We start from the raw sequence: 15,669 nt of genomic DNA, 5'->3' as shown, positions 1-15,669 counted from the left end.
TTTGTTTCACTGTAAGCTATGCTCTTGACACAAACTACAGTGATCACCACAGGCTCATAAGAACTCCATCAAATAGGGTTTTCCTTTTAGCAAAAATGATTTTGCTGTTTTTAACTTGAAATGTTTGTAATTTTGCTTAGCTGTTTTTTTTTTTTTTTGCTTTTAAAGGCAGCTGTGTAACATTGGGCCCTTATTTATGGTCATTTTTGTTGTACCCATTGTGCGTATAACCATTATGGATCTTTAATAAGAATAGAATGAGGAAATCTTGGATAAAATTGTTGTTGAAACACAATTTTTATTTTTTATTTTACCGTACCTGTTATAAGTTCGTTTTCCAATTCATTGGAAAATATTTCAAAAACTTAACTTTTATTTTACTTTTTGTATATGCAGACACTATACCTGGTTCCCCACAGCATACTCCCGCTCCGGGAGACAAATCCTCATCGAGTATCAAGACTCCTACAGTGACCTTGACCACAGCTACACCTCCTCGTTCATCGGATGGTGGATCAGTGCTAGGCTCACCAAGCAGGGTTAGAGTTGCCCTGAGCCCTCAAGGGGGTCTATCCCCGATGCATAAGCCAAATATGGTGCCAGACCAACAACAGTCCTCGCCGCACAGACAGCCAATGAAGCAGCAGAAACAGGCTGGGGAGAATCTGATGGGGCAACAGCAGCAGAAGATGCAGCCGCCGCTGTCGCCTGCACACCAGCCACATTCCTCACCGTCCCGACACCCCGGGCGACACCCCGAACAGCAGCAGCACCACCAGCCCCATAATCACAACCAGCCGGGACCAGAGCACAACTTCTCAGGCGACAGGAACAGACGCCAGCAGCCGCAGTCCAGACCGAACAGTCACTCGCCGATTCCGCCCAATATGGCAGGGCACCGGGGCGTGTCTCCCCGCCCTATGGGACCCCCGTTCGGGGCAGGTGGGATGCCGAGGATGAATCCGGGTATGATGACGTCGCCGGCAGCTGCACAGGCTCAAGTACAAGCCCAGGCTGCTGCCCTGGCTCAGGCGACCCTGATTCGTGGAGCTCTTTTTCAGCAAGCTGCAATGCCTTCACCTATGAGGGGAGGGAATCCTTTTCCACAGATGCAACAACAGCAGCAGCAGCAACAACAACAGCAGCAACAACAACAACAACAGGTAAACACACAGCAAATAATAGGAATCTCCTTGATTATTAAGAACTCATGCAGAGTTCATGTTAACACTGGTTACTCCGTACTTTCCCGAGCTCTGTTAAAGAATCGGGTATGTATGGGTAAAACCTAAATTAACAATCCTTATCCCCGATGCAAATTTCCATCTATTTCACCTTACTGTTGATATTCATCTCATTCAGCAGACCCAACAGACTCGCCCCGGTGTGTCACCGCAATTAGCCTCCATGCAACTGATCTTGAACCAGATGAACGCCTTTCAAGGTGCATTAGCGGCAGGTATGCAGCAGAAACAGCAGCACCAACAACAACATCAGCAGCAGCAGCAACAACATCGGCCTCCTCAAGCTGGCCAGCAGCAGTTCAACCAACAAGGTTCGTGTTCTAGGTTTTGTTTTATGGCGATCGAGTGTTAAAGACACTGGACACCTTTGGTAATTGTCAAAGACCAGTATTCTTACCTGTTGTTCCCAACATATGCATAAAATAACAAATCTGTGAAAATTTTGACTCAATTGGTCATTGAAGTTGCAAGAGAATAATTGAAGAAAAACACCCTTGTTGCACAAATTTGTGTGCTGTCAGATAAGATGCCTAATAAATGGCTTCAGGCCTGAAGTCTTTATATTTGAGTTAGAAATAACCTCTTTCTCAAAAATAACTTTACTTCAGAGGGAGTCGTTTCTAACAATGATTTATACTATCAACAACTCTCCATTGCTTGTTACCAAGTAAGTTTCTATGCTAACAATTATTTTGAGGAATGACCATTGCCTTTAAGTTGAATTTCAGTTGAATTTCAGGATAGCATGTTTGTTCACTCTGACCAATCCAAGTTCGCTTTATCAAATTGCAATCTCAGAAGTACTTATTCAACCACTGTCTCAATGCATCTTTGATCTGTTGAATTCTTCCAATAAAACTTCTGATGTCCATTTTCTTACACTCAGATATGTTCAAGCATTTGTCAGAAATGTCGGCGCCCCAGCACCAGTCCCAGCATCTGCACCAACAGCAGCAGCACCACCAGCAACAGCAACATCAACAGCATATGCAGCAGTTCATGTCCCCTCAACCAACCAACTACCACATCAATGACAGTGGCATAGGAATGAACGGAAGCAGTCAGGAGTCCAGACACTCTCCGGTCAACCAGCTTGCCAAGTGGTTCGGAGCAGACGTCCTAAAGCAGCCAATGTCCCAGATGACCCCAGTGCTGCCCCAGGGGCAGAAGGTCATGTCGGTGGAAGAGTTGGAACGACAGCAGCAGGTCGTCGGCTGAGTGTCAAAGGTCAGAGGTTATACAAAATGGGGGAACTACCGAGAGGAGGGAACGTGTTTCAGTTAACAATTAAAAGTGTTTTCCGTTTTGTTAAGTTGACTTGAGTCTACAGCAAGAGGTGTATTGCTGGTGTCAAAGGTCGAAATCGGAAGGATGTCTCTTAAAAGCACACCCATGGTGTGCTCTATGTATATTTATTACGATCTCTCAGAAACATTTCATTGGTTAGTCTCTGTGTTTCAAAGATGAACCGCTCAGAAACAGTAGTCTGGTTGGGCGGTTTTATCTCGATGTGAGATAATCAGAAGTAGTCCTTTGGACGATGTATTTGTCGGAGATTTAATTTGTTAAGAAGATTTGTTTCTCTCTCTCTCTCTCTCGCTCTACTTGAGAAATCCGAATAAACTTTTTCGGCAAATGTACACAGATGTAAATTATGTAAATTAATGTATTTGTGCAGAATTTCAATTCTTCAATGTGTTGGTTTTTGTCGTCGGCATTTTTTGGTTCTTCTCTTCAATCCTAGTTTTGTTGAAAGTGCCAAGTAAATATTTTGTGTATACTTCATGATGTAAAGTTTAAAGGGATAGGGGCCAACCAAGAAAGCAAAAAAAGGGGTTTGGCTTCAAGTGAGGTTTGATTATTTGTTAATTCTTCTTTTTGATACAAAAAAAAAGTGATTGTTATGTGAAAAACAAGAATGTCCTCGATCACAAGGAAACTAAAGTTAATATTTGCACTGAATGTGTGTTTCTTTGTGACATAGTCCAGATTAATGTAATATTCACTACGTGTAGAACTGTTTTTCTTTTATGGTCGCATTGTTTTCATTGCATGTATAACAAAAAGAGGATGACTTTGGTCATCAAACAATCCTTTTTTTATTTTTTTGTAGAGAAAAATTTAGATAGTTTGTACTCGAGAAGAAAAAAAAAGTTAATTTTTGTTTATACTGAGAAAGAAGTGAATGCTTATTGTACAAAACATAAACGCCAAAAAAATACCATTTCAATGTTTGTAAATATGATATTGTGTGTTTTCCGATACTAAGTTGTTGTTTTTTTTGGAGGGGAGCGGGAGTTGTTGGGGGTGGGAAGGGGTAATTTACCTTGTGGAAAATAAGTGAAACAGTCGTTCACTGATGTCCTGAAAGAGAGATATTATTTAAGTGTAAGATTTGTTTTTTTCTTAAGTAATTTACTTGTGTGATTCTTTCGTGTTTCGAACTATAAAGTGAAGCCCTTGTCTGTTACTTCTGAGTGATTTTCTTCAAGTCTCTAACATGTCATATCCCCATCTTTTTAGTTTTTCTTAAATCTTTGCTCACTGATTTATTGCGACTTTGTCTTTAACTATTTTATGGTTGTAAATTGGAGGATGAAAAGAGTTTCACCATTCAAAAAAGAAAATCAGAAAAAAATGTTTTTGTTTGTTAACCCTGTCTGTGTTGCAAAAATTGTATATATTTTGTATAATTTTGTTGTCTTCTTCTTTTCTTTCTTCTTCTAAGAGTAACAAGTTTTGTTGTTGATGAACAGGGTTACCGGCTAAATTTCCAGCTAATGTATATGGGTTGTGACTGGTTCCCTGTCAATTTTTGCTCAGCAGACACACTTTGTAATGGAGTACCATTTTCTGCTTAGCAGTTTCTATGAAATTGGAACCTGAACATGCTGAATGAATTTAGGATGTGTCTTGCAAATCGACACAAGGTATTTAGACATGGCTCATGTCAAAATAGATGGGTTGGAATACGCGTCATCGACCGCCATCTTTGATGTATTAACAAGGGAAAAGTGCATGCGTGTATGCGCTGCACGTGACTCTCAGCTAATGGAAGCTTTTCATGCATGGACAATTCATCAAACATGGCGGCGATGGTGCCTTTTAAAATCCATCTGTTTAGACTGATGGTTTTCTCTAAACAAGTTGTGTCCATTTACTATTCAAGCAGTCAAACAGGGGAACTAAACTCGCATGATCTTAAGTGCGATGGGATTATGAAAAAAGTTGAGGAGAGATACCAAGGGAGGGAGTACATCGTTGTATTTGTTGCTGGAGAGAGGGAAATATGATGAGATGTGGATGCTAACCGTGAAGTGTGCTTGCTTATTTATGTGGGTCGGGCTGTTTATACTTGCAATGTCTCAGTGATTTAGGTAAATGGTGTAAGTCCGTATACAGTGCCATACCAGTCAAGTGGGAAGGCTGCCATACCAGGCGCCGATTTTACAAAGACCTAAGATTGATCTTAACTGCAAATCAATCGTAGTTGCTAGGTAGGTAAAGTGTGATGTCACAATACAAATCGCTATGGTAATACTAACAATTTGTCTTGCGATGGATTTTATTGCTTTGTGAAAATCGGCCCCTGGCAAGCAGGAAAGCTTAAAAACTAGTTAACAGTGCCACACCAGTCATGCAGCTTCAAAACTAGAACCTTCAATAATATGTTAAGGGAGAACTGTCATTCATAACACACACACATTAACTTTATTTTTTTAAATTCCTTTAGGGCAATTTTAAGGAGGCAATTTGAGTTAAATGACTTAATGACTTGAAAGCAAAAGGATTAAAAAGTTATGTTTCTATGTCTCCCTTTCACCGATTTACCCTCGGACCAATGTTCTATTAGCTGGTATTTTCACCGTATATTGCAGGCATGCTTATCAGCTGATTTCCTCTTTTTCTTTTCAAAACAGTGCCATAGAAAACTGAAAAATACTGTACAAAAGTTAAGTGTGATCAGCCATTTCGTATTTTTTTTGCAATTAGAAAGTTGCGTGTCTGGTATATTGTGAACGCGTCTTATTTCAGCCCTTATTCTACTTTAGGTTAAACCATTGCTATTAATATCTGTCGACTTCTTTCTGTCCCTCTACGTGCCAATGAGTATATTTGATTACAAAGTTAATGGTTGTAGTTGGCGTAAGTTGTAATAATTATTGAAAATTTATGTTGATTGTTTTGTTTGGTTCGACTAAGTTTAAAAAACAGTCCTTCATTTGATGTCTTTAACCATTTCTAGTAATTTTGTAATTAAGTCACAGAAGTGTAAAGCTGCAAGACAAAAAACTACTTTTCGTCAGTCTATGTGTTTCAGAGAAATTCTGGGTAACAGTTAATCAGTATTTGTTTCTTTCCCTTCTTGAAAACTGTTTTGTAAATATTAATATTTTGTAGTGCATAACTATACCTCTCTTTCTCTGGTGTTAATTTTGTTGTTTGTCTTTAGCCTCGATTCCTAGTGTTCTTTCACGGTCCAGCTTTTTATTCCCCAAGTTCTACAGTGCGGGAAAGATATGTAGTGCAAAGGCATTGTCTACATATGTGTGTTTGTGTGTGTTAAGCGAAAATTGCACTTAAGAGAGAAGCAGATTTGGGTTCAGACAGAGGCCACAGCCTCTGGACCCAATTTCATAAAGCTGCTGAAGTATAAAATACTATTTAAAATTGTCACGCTAAGTAGAACTTGGCTGGAAACCAGTCAAATATGGTGCATATGACATAGTACTTTGGCTGGTTGCATTATTTTGGTAAGCTTAATTTTGTGCTTTAAGCAGCTCTACGAAATTGACCCCTGGATTCGGCCTTGGTGCCCCTTCAAAAAGTTTCCAATAGACTTCAAGAATTTCTAATGGAAGTGCCCTTTGCATCATGAAAAAGATTACCGGACGAGCAAGCTACATTATTTTTTCACGTTAAAAACATACTGCTAGTTATGTAGTGTCTGTGAATCGGCCATAATGTTTTTTGGCCATGTTGAACTCTATCAAACCCACATCAGTTTCTGAATTAAGTGTATCTACTACTGCCAAGTTTCAAAATAACTGTGTGCACTAATGATACCTAGTTCACATCTACATGTAGAGCCTTTGGCCCACTCCTGTCACTACCACCTTCGTAGAAACTTCAAAACTTCTTTTCTGTCTCTCTCTGAATTCTGCCAAGATGTGTAGTTTATAGCGTGGTTTTGTACTTTTTCTTATCATCTGTTGTGATTGAAATACTCAAAACTGAAATTAAATCTATGTACAAAGAAAAATATCTCTGTATTAGGTCACTCCGATGTAATTGACCAGACGGTTTATTGCCCACTTCGTTTTGTTTTGTACCAAGAAGTTGTAGTCTATTTAACTTAAAGGAACACTACAGAATTGGTTTTTGCTAACAAAACAGTTGCTGGCAGTGTAAGGACTTTACGTAATCCAGCGTAAACATAAACTGACAAACCTGTGTAAGTTTGAGATTGATTGGGCATCTGCGTCACGAGAAAATAGTTAAAAACCGATTACACCATTTGCATGACATTGATTTTAAAAAAGGGAATAAAATGCTCCGTGAGCAATTAACTCCAAACGGAAAAATAAGTTTTATTTATTTCTCATCAAATATGACATTTCAGACAGAAATATTTCAAGTAACGGGATGTTTTCTACGATCATCATCATTAGACTGTGTAAGTTTGATGTAAATCTGTGATCTTAGACAATTTTGTTTTCTTACCAATTCTGTAATGTTCCTTAAAAAAAAAAAATACAGAGATAGTCAAGTTGAGAATTGAGCCTTTAATTGCAGTATTAACTCACTACAATGCCTGCAGCTTTCACATTATTACACTCATACTGGCTGTAAAAATTCAAATGTTGAATAATACATGTATAATATGACGTTTGTGTGAACATGTTGAAGCCACGTTTTTCTCCATGCCAACTTTTCTTCTAAAACAAAAAAAATTATCTCAACAAAAAAAATTAAATTGTGTAACGCTTTGTGAGTATCATTAAATGGTATGGGGCTACTTCCATAGAGCTGCTAAAGACAGTAAAAAAAATTACATGCTTAGCAGAATGTGTTACCAGCCAAAAAAATTCATTGTGATGTACATTAAAATGTGACCGGTTCCATGCAAAATTTGCTAAGCAAATGAATCTGTTCAGCCATATTAGCAGCTCTGTGAAAAACTTAGCCCAGGCTTTGTAATGTGTGTCAAAGGGAGTTATGAATTTTATATAATGCTTGAATGAAAACAAAAAATAACTTCAGTGGGGTCTTTGACATTTCTACCCTGGTCTTTGGACTTGTTTACTATACTTTCTTGACATTAAAATGATTAAAAAGAGAAACAAAATTTGATCAGCAACTTTAATCAGTGTTCATGATGTTGTTTGTTACGTTTAACTCATCTAATACATGTAGATCAATTGGCTGTGCGTACCCAATCCTCAATGCACTTTCACAAAAACAGTAGTCATCAAAATGTCTCCAGACACTTTATTGTTTTATTTACAGTGTCTCTGCGCTTTAAACATCTCTTAGATTGATTTGGCAAATTACAAATGCCTATTATTATTAATTTTGTGGAACCAAAATATCAACTCCACAAAATTATCGACATTATTAGTTCATGAAGTAAAAGGAAAACCAAACAATTTGGGAGAAATATTTGAGTGGATCATTAAATTCTACTTTTAAAACATCTTTCCAACCATACTCATGTCATAACAAAAATATTTTAGCCCAAAACACCTAATCCGAAGGCCCTCTAGGCAGCTTCCTATTCTCCCAACATAGGCCCAATTTCATGTCTGTAAGCACAAAAAAACTTGATAAGCACAGAAGAAAATGCTTGGCAAAATTTCATTTGTATATTAAGTGGCTCTTGAACTTCAAGGACGAGGAATTTACAAAGTTCATCTCAAGCCGATAGGTCCGAGGTAGCTCAATACGCCCATTACGCCTTATTACATTCATATCTACAAAGGGAACATCATGATGAGCAAATGGTAGTTCTCTCTTGATGTGTCATCAGATCCTAGGAATAAATAACAAGAAACCACAGAGTGTTATTAATTGCAAAGGATTATCAACTTGTGTTTTGGTGTGTTGTGGCTGAGCAGTAAAGTGCACTGAACCCGAGCTGCAATGTTACTGATCAGCAGAGTGTGGGTTCAAGTCCCGGTCATAGTGCTTGTGTCTATAGACCATGTAGACAAGGCTTTCGAATTGGAGGTAAAGCTGGAGGTCATGTCTGTTGTTTGATGAACGTAAAAGAACCAGCCGTCTATTTCACAAAACGTTAGGACTCGTCTTATCTCGAGTTAGGACGAGTAACTCGTCTTAACTTAGGATTAGTCTTAAGGTCTGCATGCTACAGTGTAGGGTTGGGACTCGTCCTAAGTCTTAAGTTAGGAAGAGTGTTGTGAAATCGACAGCTGTACACTTTGCCCCTAGTGTTTCTGGCAGCGGCTGCTGAATGTGCCGCAGCACCTTGTTAAATCAGTAATAATTATTTTTTTTTTTTTTAACTTGTCTTAAAATGTTTCTGATTGTTCAAGCGCCTTGAGTACCTTATGGTAGAAACATGTCTGCGCTATTTATTACAATTCAAGTAATTCTTATGTTAGTTTTGTACTCACTTCTTAACGATTTGTATAACATCTTCGTCACAAAGCAAGTGCTCTTTGCCAACCTTCTGCGGGTTGTGCTTCACCGAGGAGCCCCATACTAAGGCACTGAAAAAGAAACAAAAACAATAGGGAAAGAGTCTTTAAAAAAAAAGAGACAAAAAGCGTGTTCTAATATTATTAAAACTCTCCACTTCCTGTAAAACTTTAGGCCTCAAAATAAGTTGCGTAACCTACAGCAAGTGCCGTTGCTAAGTTCCATTACAAATTTACATTTTCCTAACATTAATAACGCCGTTGTGCACATGTTCCCTCTTGGAGGATTAATTCAAAAAGCGTTGCAACGTAGTCTCCTACTCAAGCCAGGAATTGACAGTGTACAAAACCCCCTCACTGCGGTGTACAAAAAAATACATGCGTACTGGACTTAACCTTCCTATGAAGAGGTCGGATGGGCAACAAATCCAAGCCAACTTACTATTTGAAGTTGCCCATGATGCTCTTGTGCAGGTTGTTGCAGAAGTCTTCGATGATGCAGTGGTCCGTCTTTAGGATGACCGGTGCCTCATAATCTGGTAGCTGACCCTTGGGTTTTGTGTATCTGTAGAGGTCACAAGGAACGGGTATACATTTCAAGAAAGATAAAAGAACAATACATACAAAATTTTGAAGAAGTTCAGCATATCATTTTTGTTTACACAACAGTGTGATATTTCAGTAAATATTGGCATCATGGTGAAGAGGTTGGACTGCAGGGTTTGGATTTTACAAAGCTCTTAAGTGTATCCCCAAATTTTTTTGCGTCACAATTGGAAAGGGAGCGTGTACCAATTGTTGCGTCACAAAAACTCGCTTCGCATTCGCAGGAAGTATGAACCGGGCTTAAGCCAGTGGATCGGTTTTACTTGCAAATCTTTCGGTGATGAAGCCACAAGTGTAGTGGTGAAACGTCACTGAAAAATGTGCGAGTTCGTTCTCCATTTTTCATCCATAAATTGGAATTCGTAAAAACATCTTTACTAAAGTTTTGAAGGATGTTCCTGATGAATCTATTCAATGAAGTGGTAGCGCTTGTCTGGCCAGCTGTGATCCAATTGCGACTCGTCAACATTTGATCTGGTGTTGCGTACAAGAGTAGAAGATTGGCATCCAGGTTGTAGTAAGCAGTTATAGCTTTTAGTATCATGACCAAGATTTGAACCCACTCTCCGATGACTACATGTGTGCTTCTAAAGACGATGTGACCTCTGACGTCAATCGAAAAAAATAACATGAATCGCGCGCATGTACCGCCGGGCAAAACCTTCGTGTTTTAGCAGCCAGCTAGAAAGTGTAGGCAATCTTACCATGACTACGTGTATTTTTGCCCGGCGAAACATGACGTATACAGTGTTTTGTTAACAGAGGGCGGTTTGAATGTAAACATAGGTCACATCGTCTATATCTTGACACAAATCTTCCTAAACTTGTAATCACATCATAGCAGATTAGACACTCAAAGAGCTGATCCTGGGAAGACTCTCTAAGGATAATCTTAATCATATACGTACATTCTGACCAGCTTAAGATAATCCCACATCTTCTCAAGTAGGTCGTCGAAGTTCCACTTGTGATGAGCCGAGATGGGGACGCAGTGAGGGATCTTGTAGATGATGTCAAGTTCCTGAGTAGGGAAATGAGGCAACTTCAACTACAAGTTCTCAAACATTGTGAATGTTTACACTCCGAGATCCCAGATAACTTGTTTATGTACTTTCGGTCAATCTCTTAAGATACTTTTATCATAATATAAACAAATAATTTTTAATGGACTTTTTACTTTGCAGTTATTCTGGTGAACCTATGTGTCTCTAGAACTTTGATTAAGTTTTCCTTGACATTATGCAGGCATGAGATTTTGCTTTTGGAAAGAGTAGGAACACTTTATCGAGTACAAGGGCAGACCTACATGTAGACATGGTGTACGCTTTAATAGACTTTTCAGGCAATTTAATCACATTTTTCTAATTTTCCAAGAGCAAAAAAAAAAAATTGGAAATCACACTAAAGTAGGAAGAATATCATGTCTGTTTATGATGATTTACAAATCATCCTTCAACCTCACCTCTATAGAGATCTGATCAATCTTATTCAGCACGTAGATACAAGGGATGTAGACGCGGTTTCCTTCCACGACGTCGATAAGATCATCCGTGGACGAGTCGGCTCTTAACACCACATCGGCGTTGTGGATCTTGTACTCAGCGAGGATCGTCTTGACCAGGTCTGTGTCGAGGGTAGACTGCGCGCAGGTTGTGGTCAGGTTAATGCCTCCTTTCTCCTTCTTGCGGTAGCCAATGTTGGGCGGTGTCTTGTTCAACCTGTTCGTGAGGAAATGATGGTCATGAAGTTGGCACGGAATATTTTCAAGGAAACTGTTCAAGACTCTTAAGCGTAAAAAGGGTTCACCTATCTCATTGCGACAACTACAGCACCTCAGCAAGTAATTTGTTAAGGGAAGCTTTCTACCGTCATTATCTTCAAACTGTGCAAGTTTAATGTAAATCTGTCGACATTGTGTTTTTGTTTAAAGAAAAGTACCTAAATCCTTTAAGACGACTTCATTTGACCTTACCTGATGCCAAATCCTTCCAGTTCATGCTCCAGTAGTTTCTTATGCTTTAGGGGTTTGAGGACATCAAGTACCATGAAGATGATGCTACAGGTCCTTGCAACTGTAACAATTCAAACAGGACAAAGTTTAATACACATTGTCTAGTGGCCTAAGGGTTAATTTTACAAAGAGTTAGGACTAGTCCAAGGAGATATTCAAAACTTAAGACTAGTCCCAAGTTGGCAGGTATTAACTCGTCCTAAATCGAGATAAAACTAGTCTTAACTCTTTGTGAAATCCAATCTTAGTGGTCTCGGGGTCGAATCCCTGGTTGCTGTACATGTTCCCATGAGCAAGACAATTCCCCATGACAAAATTTTGTTCTATTCTTTATGTAACCGAGTTGGTGGAGGAACACTTTTCTTAAAATATCTTGATGGTTGTTGTTCTTTCCAAAAAGGACACCAATCGACTCCTACTGTTAGTGAAATTTAACACAATGTTGAGAGAAAAATAAAAAGTGGACTCTTACCGGCGATGACCTGACGACCTCTACCCTTTCCATCTTTAGCGCCCTCAATGATACCAGGAAGATCGAGAAGCTGTTTGGAAAGAATGTAAATTTCACAATGAGAGTTTGTTTTAGGAGGGTTTGGTTTTTGTGTCTATCTAGCTTGGTTCTTCAGATTGATCTTATTTTATGGATTTTCAAAACGATTAGAATAAGTTTTGTTTTATACCTTTCTGAACTCGTAATCGTTGGTGTTTGACAAATATTTCTATTGAGTGAGATTGGCTGTCGGCCCGGCAGCTTGTGTTTATATCCCCTTGCTGGAACTTAGCTTTGTTTCTTGTTTGGAAAATATTGTAAACAAAAATAACAACAAAAACTCAATGAGTTGCAACTTGGACTTCATTGCAAGTAACTCTTTATCACAAAAACTTGACCAACATGTATGTGAAAAAGCAACAACACTGTGTTTAGGTCCAAGGAATTAAAGACAAAAGCCTCTCTCAAACTAGGTTTAATTTCACATGGGTAATTGGCAGAACAATTTTTGTTGATTTTTTTTACCCTTGAACTTCAAACTTTGCCTAACTCCCAGAAAATAGCCATTTCCAGGGAAACAGCCACCAATGCTTCGCTAAGGTATTAACTGATATATCACTAAGTTGAATGCATAATGCATATACTTGTGTTAATTTTTCCCTGAAAAAAAAAAGTATGAATTGAAAATTTAGTGGTGGTGGGGTTCAAACTTGCCAGTGTTTAACACACTGGAGCATCTTATACCTGTATTTTGGCGCCCTTGTATCTGATGACTCCAGGCACGGTGGTGAGGGTTGTGAATTCATAGGCGGCTACTTCAGAGTAAACACCAGCAAGATTGCTCAGAAGTGTTGATTTACCAACAGACGGAAAACCTGTTAGGATGATCAATCACATTTTCAATTTTAATTTGATGTTCAGAGTTCCAGAGTTTGGTTATCAATTGTCTGCTTAGCAGAAATGAGCAGGATACCAATCATAAATTGTACATGTAACATGGAAGTTTGGCAGGTAATAATAATAATAATAGTAAAAATTTATATAGCGCCATATCCATCGAAAACAATGCTCCATGGCGCTAATACAGAGAAACATTTAAAATATAGATAATCAGCAACAACAACAAGATAATCTTATCTTGGTAAGCATAATTTTGTTGTGCTTAGCTTCTTGTGCTAACCATTTCTATGAAATTGGACCCTGGACTTACACCTGGGCCACGGCCTCTAATGCCCCTAGTATTGGCCATGAGCCTCAGTTGCTCATGGTCTTGGCGCTCTTCAAAAGTTTCCCATAGATTTTAAGATTTTCCAATGGAAATGCCCTTTGCAAAATTAAAAAGACCTTGCCCTCTCAAAGACTCCTAGCCTGCAGGTTTGTACAATCACCACTGTATGCCCTCACATGGCTACTATTGTTTGTATCAATGTAAAAATAACCTTGTAAATAATAAACAATGTGAAACATTCTGTTTTATTCTTCTACATTAGAATGCATTTGCAGTTGCTGCACGCATTTTGGTACAAGCTGTTTGTAGCAGCTGCTACAGTGACTAGAAATCGACTTCTACTACAAATTGAACCCACACTCCAATAATTCAGCCATCAGCACTTGAGTCTGATGCTCAGTCATGAAACAATTGCGCCGCAATTTCAAAAAAACGATTATTGTGTCAACAAAATTCCTTTCACATTCGAAGGTAGTATGAACCGATCTTAGGTAGCATTGTTTTTCCTTACCGACAAACCCTATTCTAGCATCTCCTGTCTTGGCTACATCAAAACCTTCTCCTGCCGGACCGCCGCCTCCCTTTGGTGTGATAAGCTCTCTTCTTAATTTGGCCAAGCGGGCCTTAAGAAGACCAAGATGAGCACTTGTGGCCTTATTCTTTTGTGTTCGGGCCATCTGTGATGAGGAGAATCAAGACAAAAGTGCATAGTTTTGATTAGATTGGATCCTTGCTTTGTTTATCGCAGCTTGCATTTGGTTTAACAACTACTTTACTGGTATGTAATTTTAAACTTCCTACACCCAGGAAAATGCTGCATCCAGTTGAATCCAACCAACACTTTTTTCTAACTGAATTTGGTTTTAAAATGATACTTTTGGGGGATTGATTGAATGGAAACGGACCATTCAAACATAGTTTTATGATTTAAATTTTAAGAAAAATTATAATCATAATATATCTCTTGTCTTTTCTGACTCTCCCGTAGCCTACCATTTAACAAACAATTAAAATAAAAGATTTGATAATTGTTATTTATGTTCAATTCGAAGCAATTTTGATTCTTGCCATCAAATCAAATTGCAATAATCCATGAATTTACAACAGTTAACATTCAATAACTGTTGTCATCCATTTTTAACAATTTGACAAAAACTAAAATTGCAAAAGTATCTCATGTGACTCTCTTGATCTTGATCTTGATAATGATTGATCGGCTCCTTACTAGCTAGGAACAACACTCAATGAGACTGTGACTGGCGACACATATGTTTTTGATTTTTTTGTCAGCAAATGTTAATAAGGCCTAGGCCTACTTTAATAATTCAATTATTTACAAAGATTTATTTTTGGTTAGGCCCCCTATGACGTGATATGATGATGATTGTTTCATATAATCATAATCATGATATATAGTTTGACATTTTTTATTTTTTTGTTCAGCAACATGTAACTGGGTGAAAAAGTGAAAAGAAACTGGGTGAAAAAGCACTCTAGCTAAGTCTAACCTAAGCTGCCGGATTTGGTATCTGGACTTTTCCTATGGCTATGTTTTATGCTGTCATAACTTTTCCGTCATGTGGACTCATGTTTGTTATGCTCATGTTTTTTTTTATGGGGAGTTATGGTTTTATTCAATTAATTATAAAATTAGAACAAACATGCCAAACATAACAAAATTACACAAAATTAGACCGTCCCACTCCCAGCATCCACCATCCGACCATGAAGGTACAAAGTACTTCCATGCTCCCACATTCAATAATTCAGTATTTTTTTTTTAGGGATTGCAGTACCGCACCATAATGCCGGCAATCATTTGCCGGCAACAAAAAACATGTGGCACTGTCTGACGAAAGTGACAGCAGCAAGAGTTGATCGCACGATTTCTACCCGATTTACCCAAAATAACCAAAGTAAATAAAGAATGAAAGTTACACAGAATATAACATTACTTATAAATAATACAAACCTCGGACTCGATCTCCGATATTTTCTCTAGAATCCCCATTTTGGAGAAGTAAAAATCCTCACGATCGTAAAAAGAGAGCACATGAACCAATATTTTAACATAAGCCGTCTATTGGATACGGACTCAAATCTTTAATCATACTTGTTCCCAAAGAATACGAACTGCGTCGACCCCCTTGATTATCCTTCCGTTGTAAATGCAACGAAATTACTCACTATCGTGGGAACAAGGTTTTATCAGCTACGTGCTCCATTTTACGGCTGTTGGCCGCATATTCAGTCGAAAATGTTGTCAGCAGAGGGCGCTGCCACACACACCACTGCCGGCCCGCTATACAGAGCTAACCGCTGAAAGAGTTCTTTTTGTGTAACAGCGTGTCCACCGAGCTAAAATGGTGAAATCCATTTAAAACTAACTATTATATTTCGGAGAGACCCACCCTGTAGATTGTTCATTG

At 38.5% G+C, this 15,669-nt stretch overlaps 2 protein-coding genes across 6 annotated transcripts in view; one reads left to right on the top strand and one right to left on the bottom strand.

Annotated features, from left to right (window-relative positions):
• LOC139938010 (uncharacterized) overlaps positions 1 to 7,611 on the top strand; it is a 31,267-nt gene extending 23,656 nt beyond the window's left edge. For 3 of the 4 annotated variants that reach the window (XM_071933357.1, XM_071933355.1, XM_071933354.1), the window contains exons 16-18: positions 397 to 1,163; positions 1,363 to 1,555; positions 2,131 to 7,611. In XM_071933357.1, the coding sequence (XP_071789458.1) occupies positions 397 to 1,163; positions 1,363 to 1,555; positions 2,131 to 2,462 (1,292 nt within the window). In that variant the 3' untranslated portion in view covers positions 2,463 to 7,611. The remainder of the gene's footprint in view (positions 1 to 396; positions 1,164 to 1,362; positions 1,556 to 2,130) is intronic. The other variant, XM_071933356.1, reaches the window with a different exon arrangement.
• Positions 2,831 to 15,336, bottom strand: LOC139938011 (developmentally-regulated GTP-binding protein 1). Of its 2 annotated transcripts, XM_071933359.1 has the most exons (10): positions 15,213 to 15,336; positions 13,752 to 13,917; positions 12,757 to 12,887; positions 11,995 to 12,064; positions 11,484 to 11,583; positions 10,974 to 11,229; positions 10,420 to 10,532; positions 9,348 to 9,470; positions 8,882 to 8,977; positions 2,831 to 8,277 (listed from the first exon to the last, which is right to left on the bottom strand). In XM_071933359.1, exons 1-10 carry the CDS (start codon positions 15,249 to 15,251, stop codon positions 8,271 to 8,273), a joined length of 1,101 nt encoding a protein of 366 aa, XP_071789460.1. In that variant the 5' UTR covers positions 15,252 to 15,336; the 3' UTR covers positions 2,831 to 8,270. The 2 variants fall into 2 exon arrangements, with proteins under 2 accessions (XP_071789460.1, XP_071789461.1); XM_071933360.1 differs by lacking the exon at positions 2,831 to 8,277 and having other exon boundaries at positions 8,878 to 8,977.
• Positions 15,337 to 15,669: the final 333 nt, after the last annotated feature.

Source organism: Asterias amurensis, chromosome 6 (genome assembly GCF_032118995.1).
Source record: "Asterias amurensis chromosome 6, ASM3211899v1".
Taxonomy (NCBI): Eukaryota; Metazoa; Echinodermata; class Asteroidea; order Forcipulatida; family Asteriidae; genus Asterias; species Asterias amurensis.
The sequence above is the reverse complement of the archived record's forward strand: the minus strand, read 5'-3'. Positions and strand labels throughout refer to the sequence as shown.

What these genes read in the sequence shown, in the direction of transcription:
- LOC139938011 (XM_071933359.1), bottom strand. Translation starts at nt 15,251, where the DNA reads ATGGGGATTCTAGAGAAAATATCGGAGATCGAGTCCGAG. An exon ending in TATCGGAGATCGAGTCCGAG is followed by an intron (nt 13,918 to 15,212) that starts GTTTGTATTATT and finishes TCCTCATCACAG; the next exon opens with ATGGCCCGAACACAAAAGAA. An exon ending in TTGATCAGATCTCTATAGAG is followed by an intron (nt 10,533 to 10,973) that starts GTGAGGTTGAAG and finishes TTCCCTACTCAG; the next exon opens with GAACTTGACATCATCTACAA.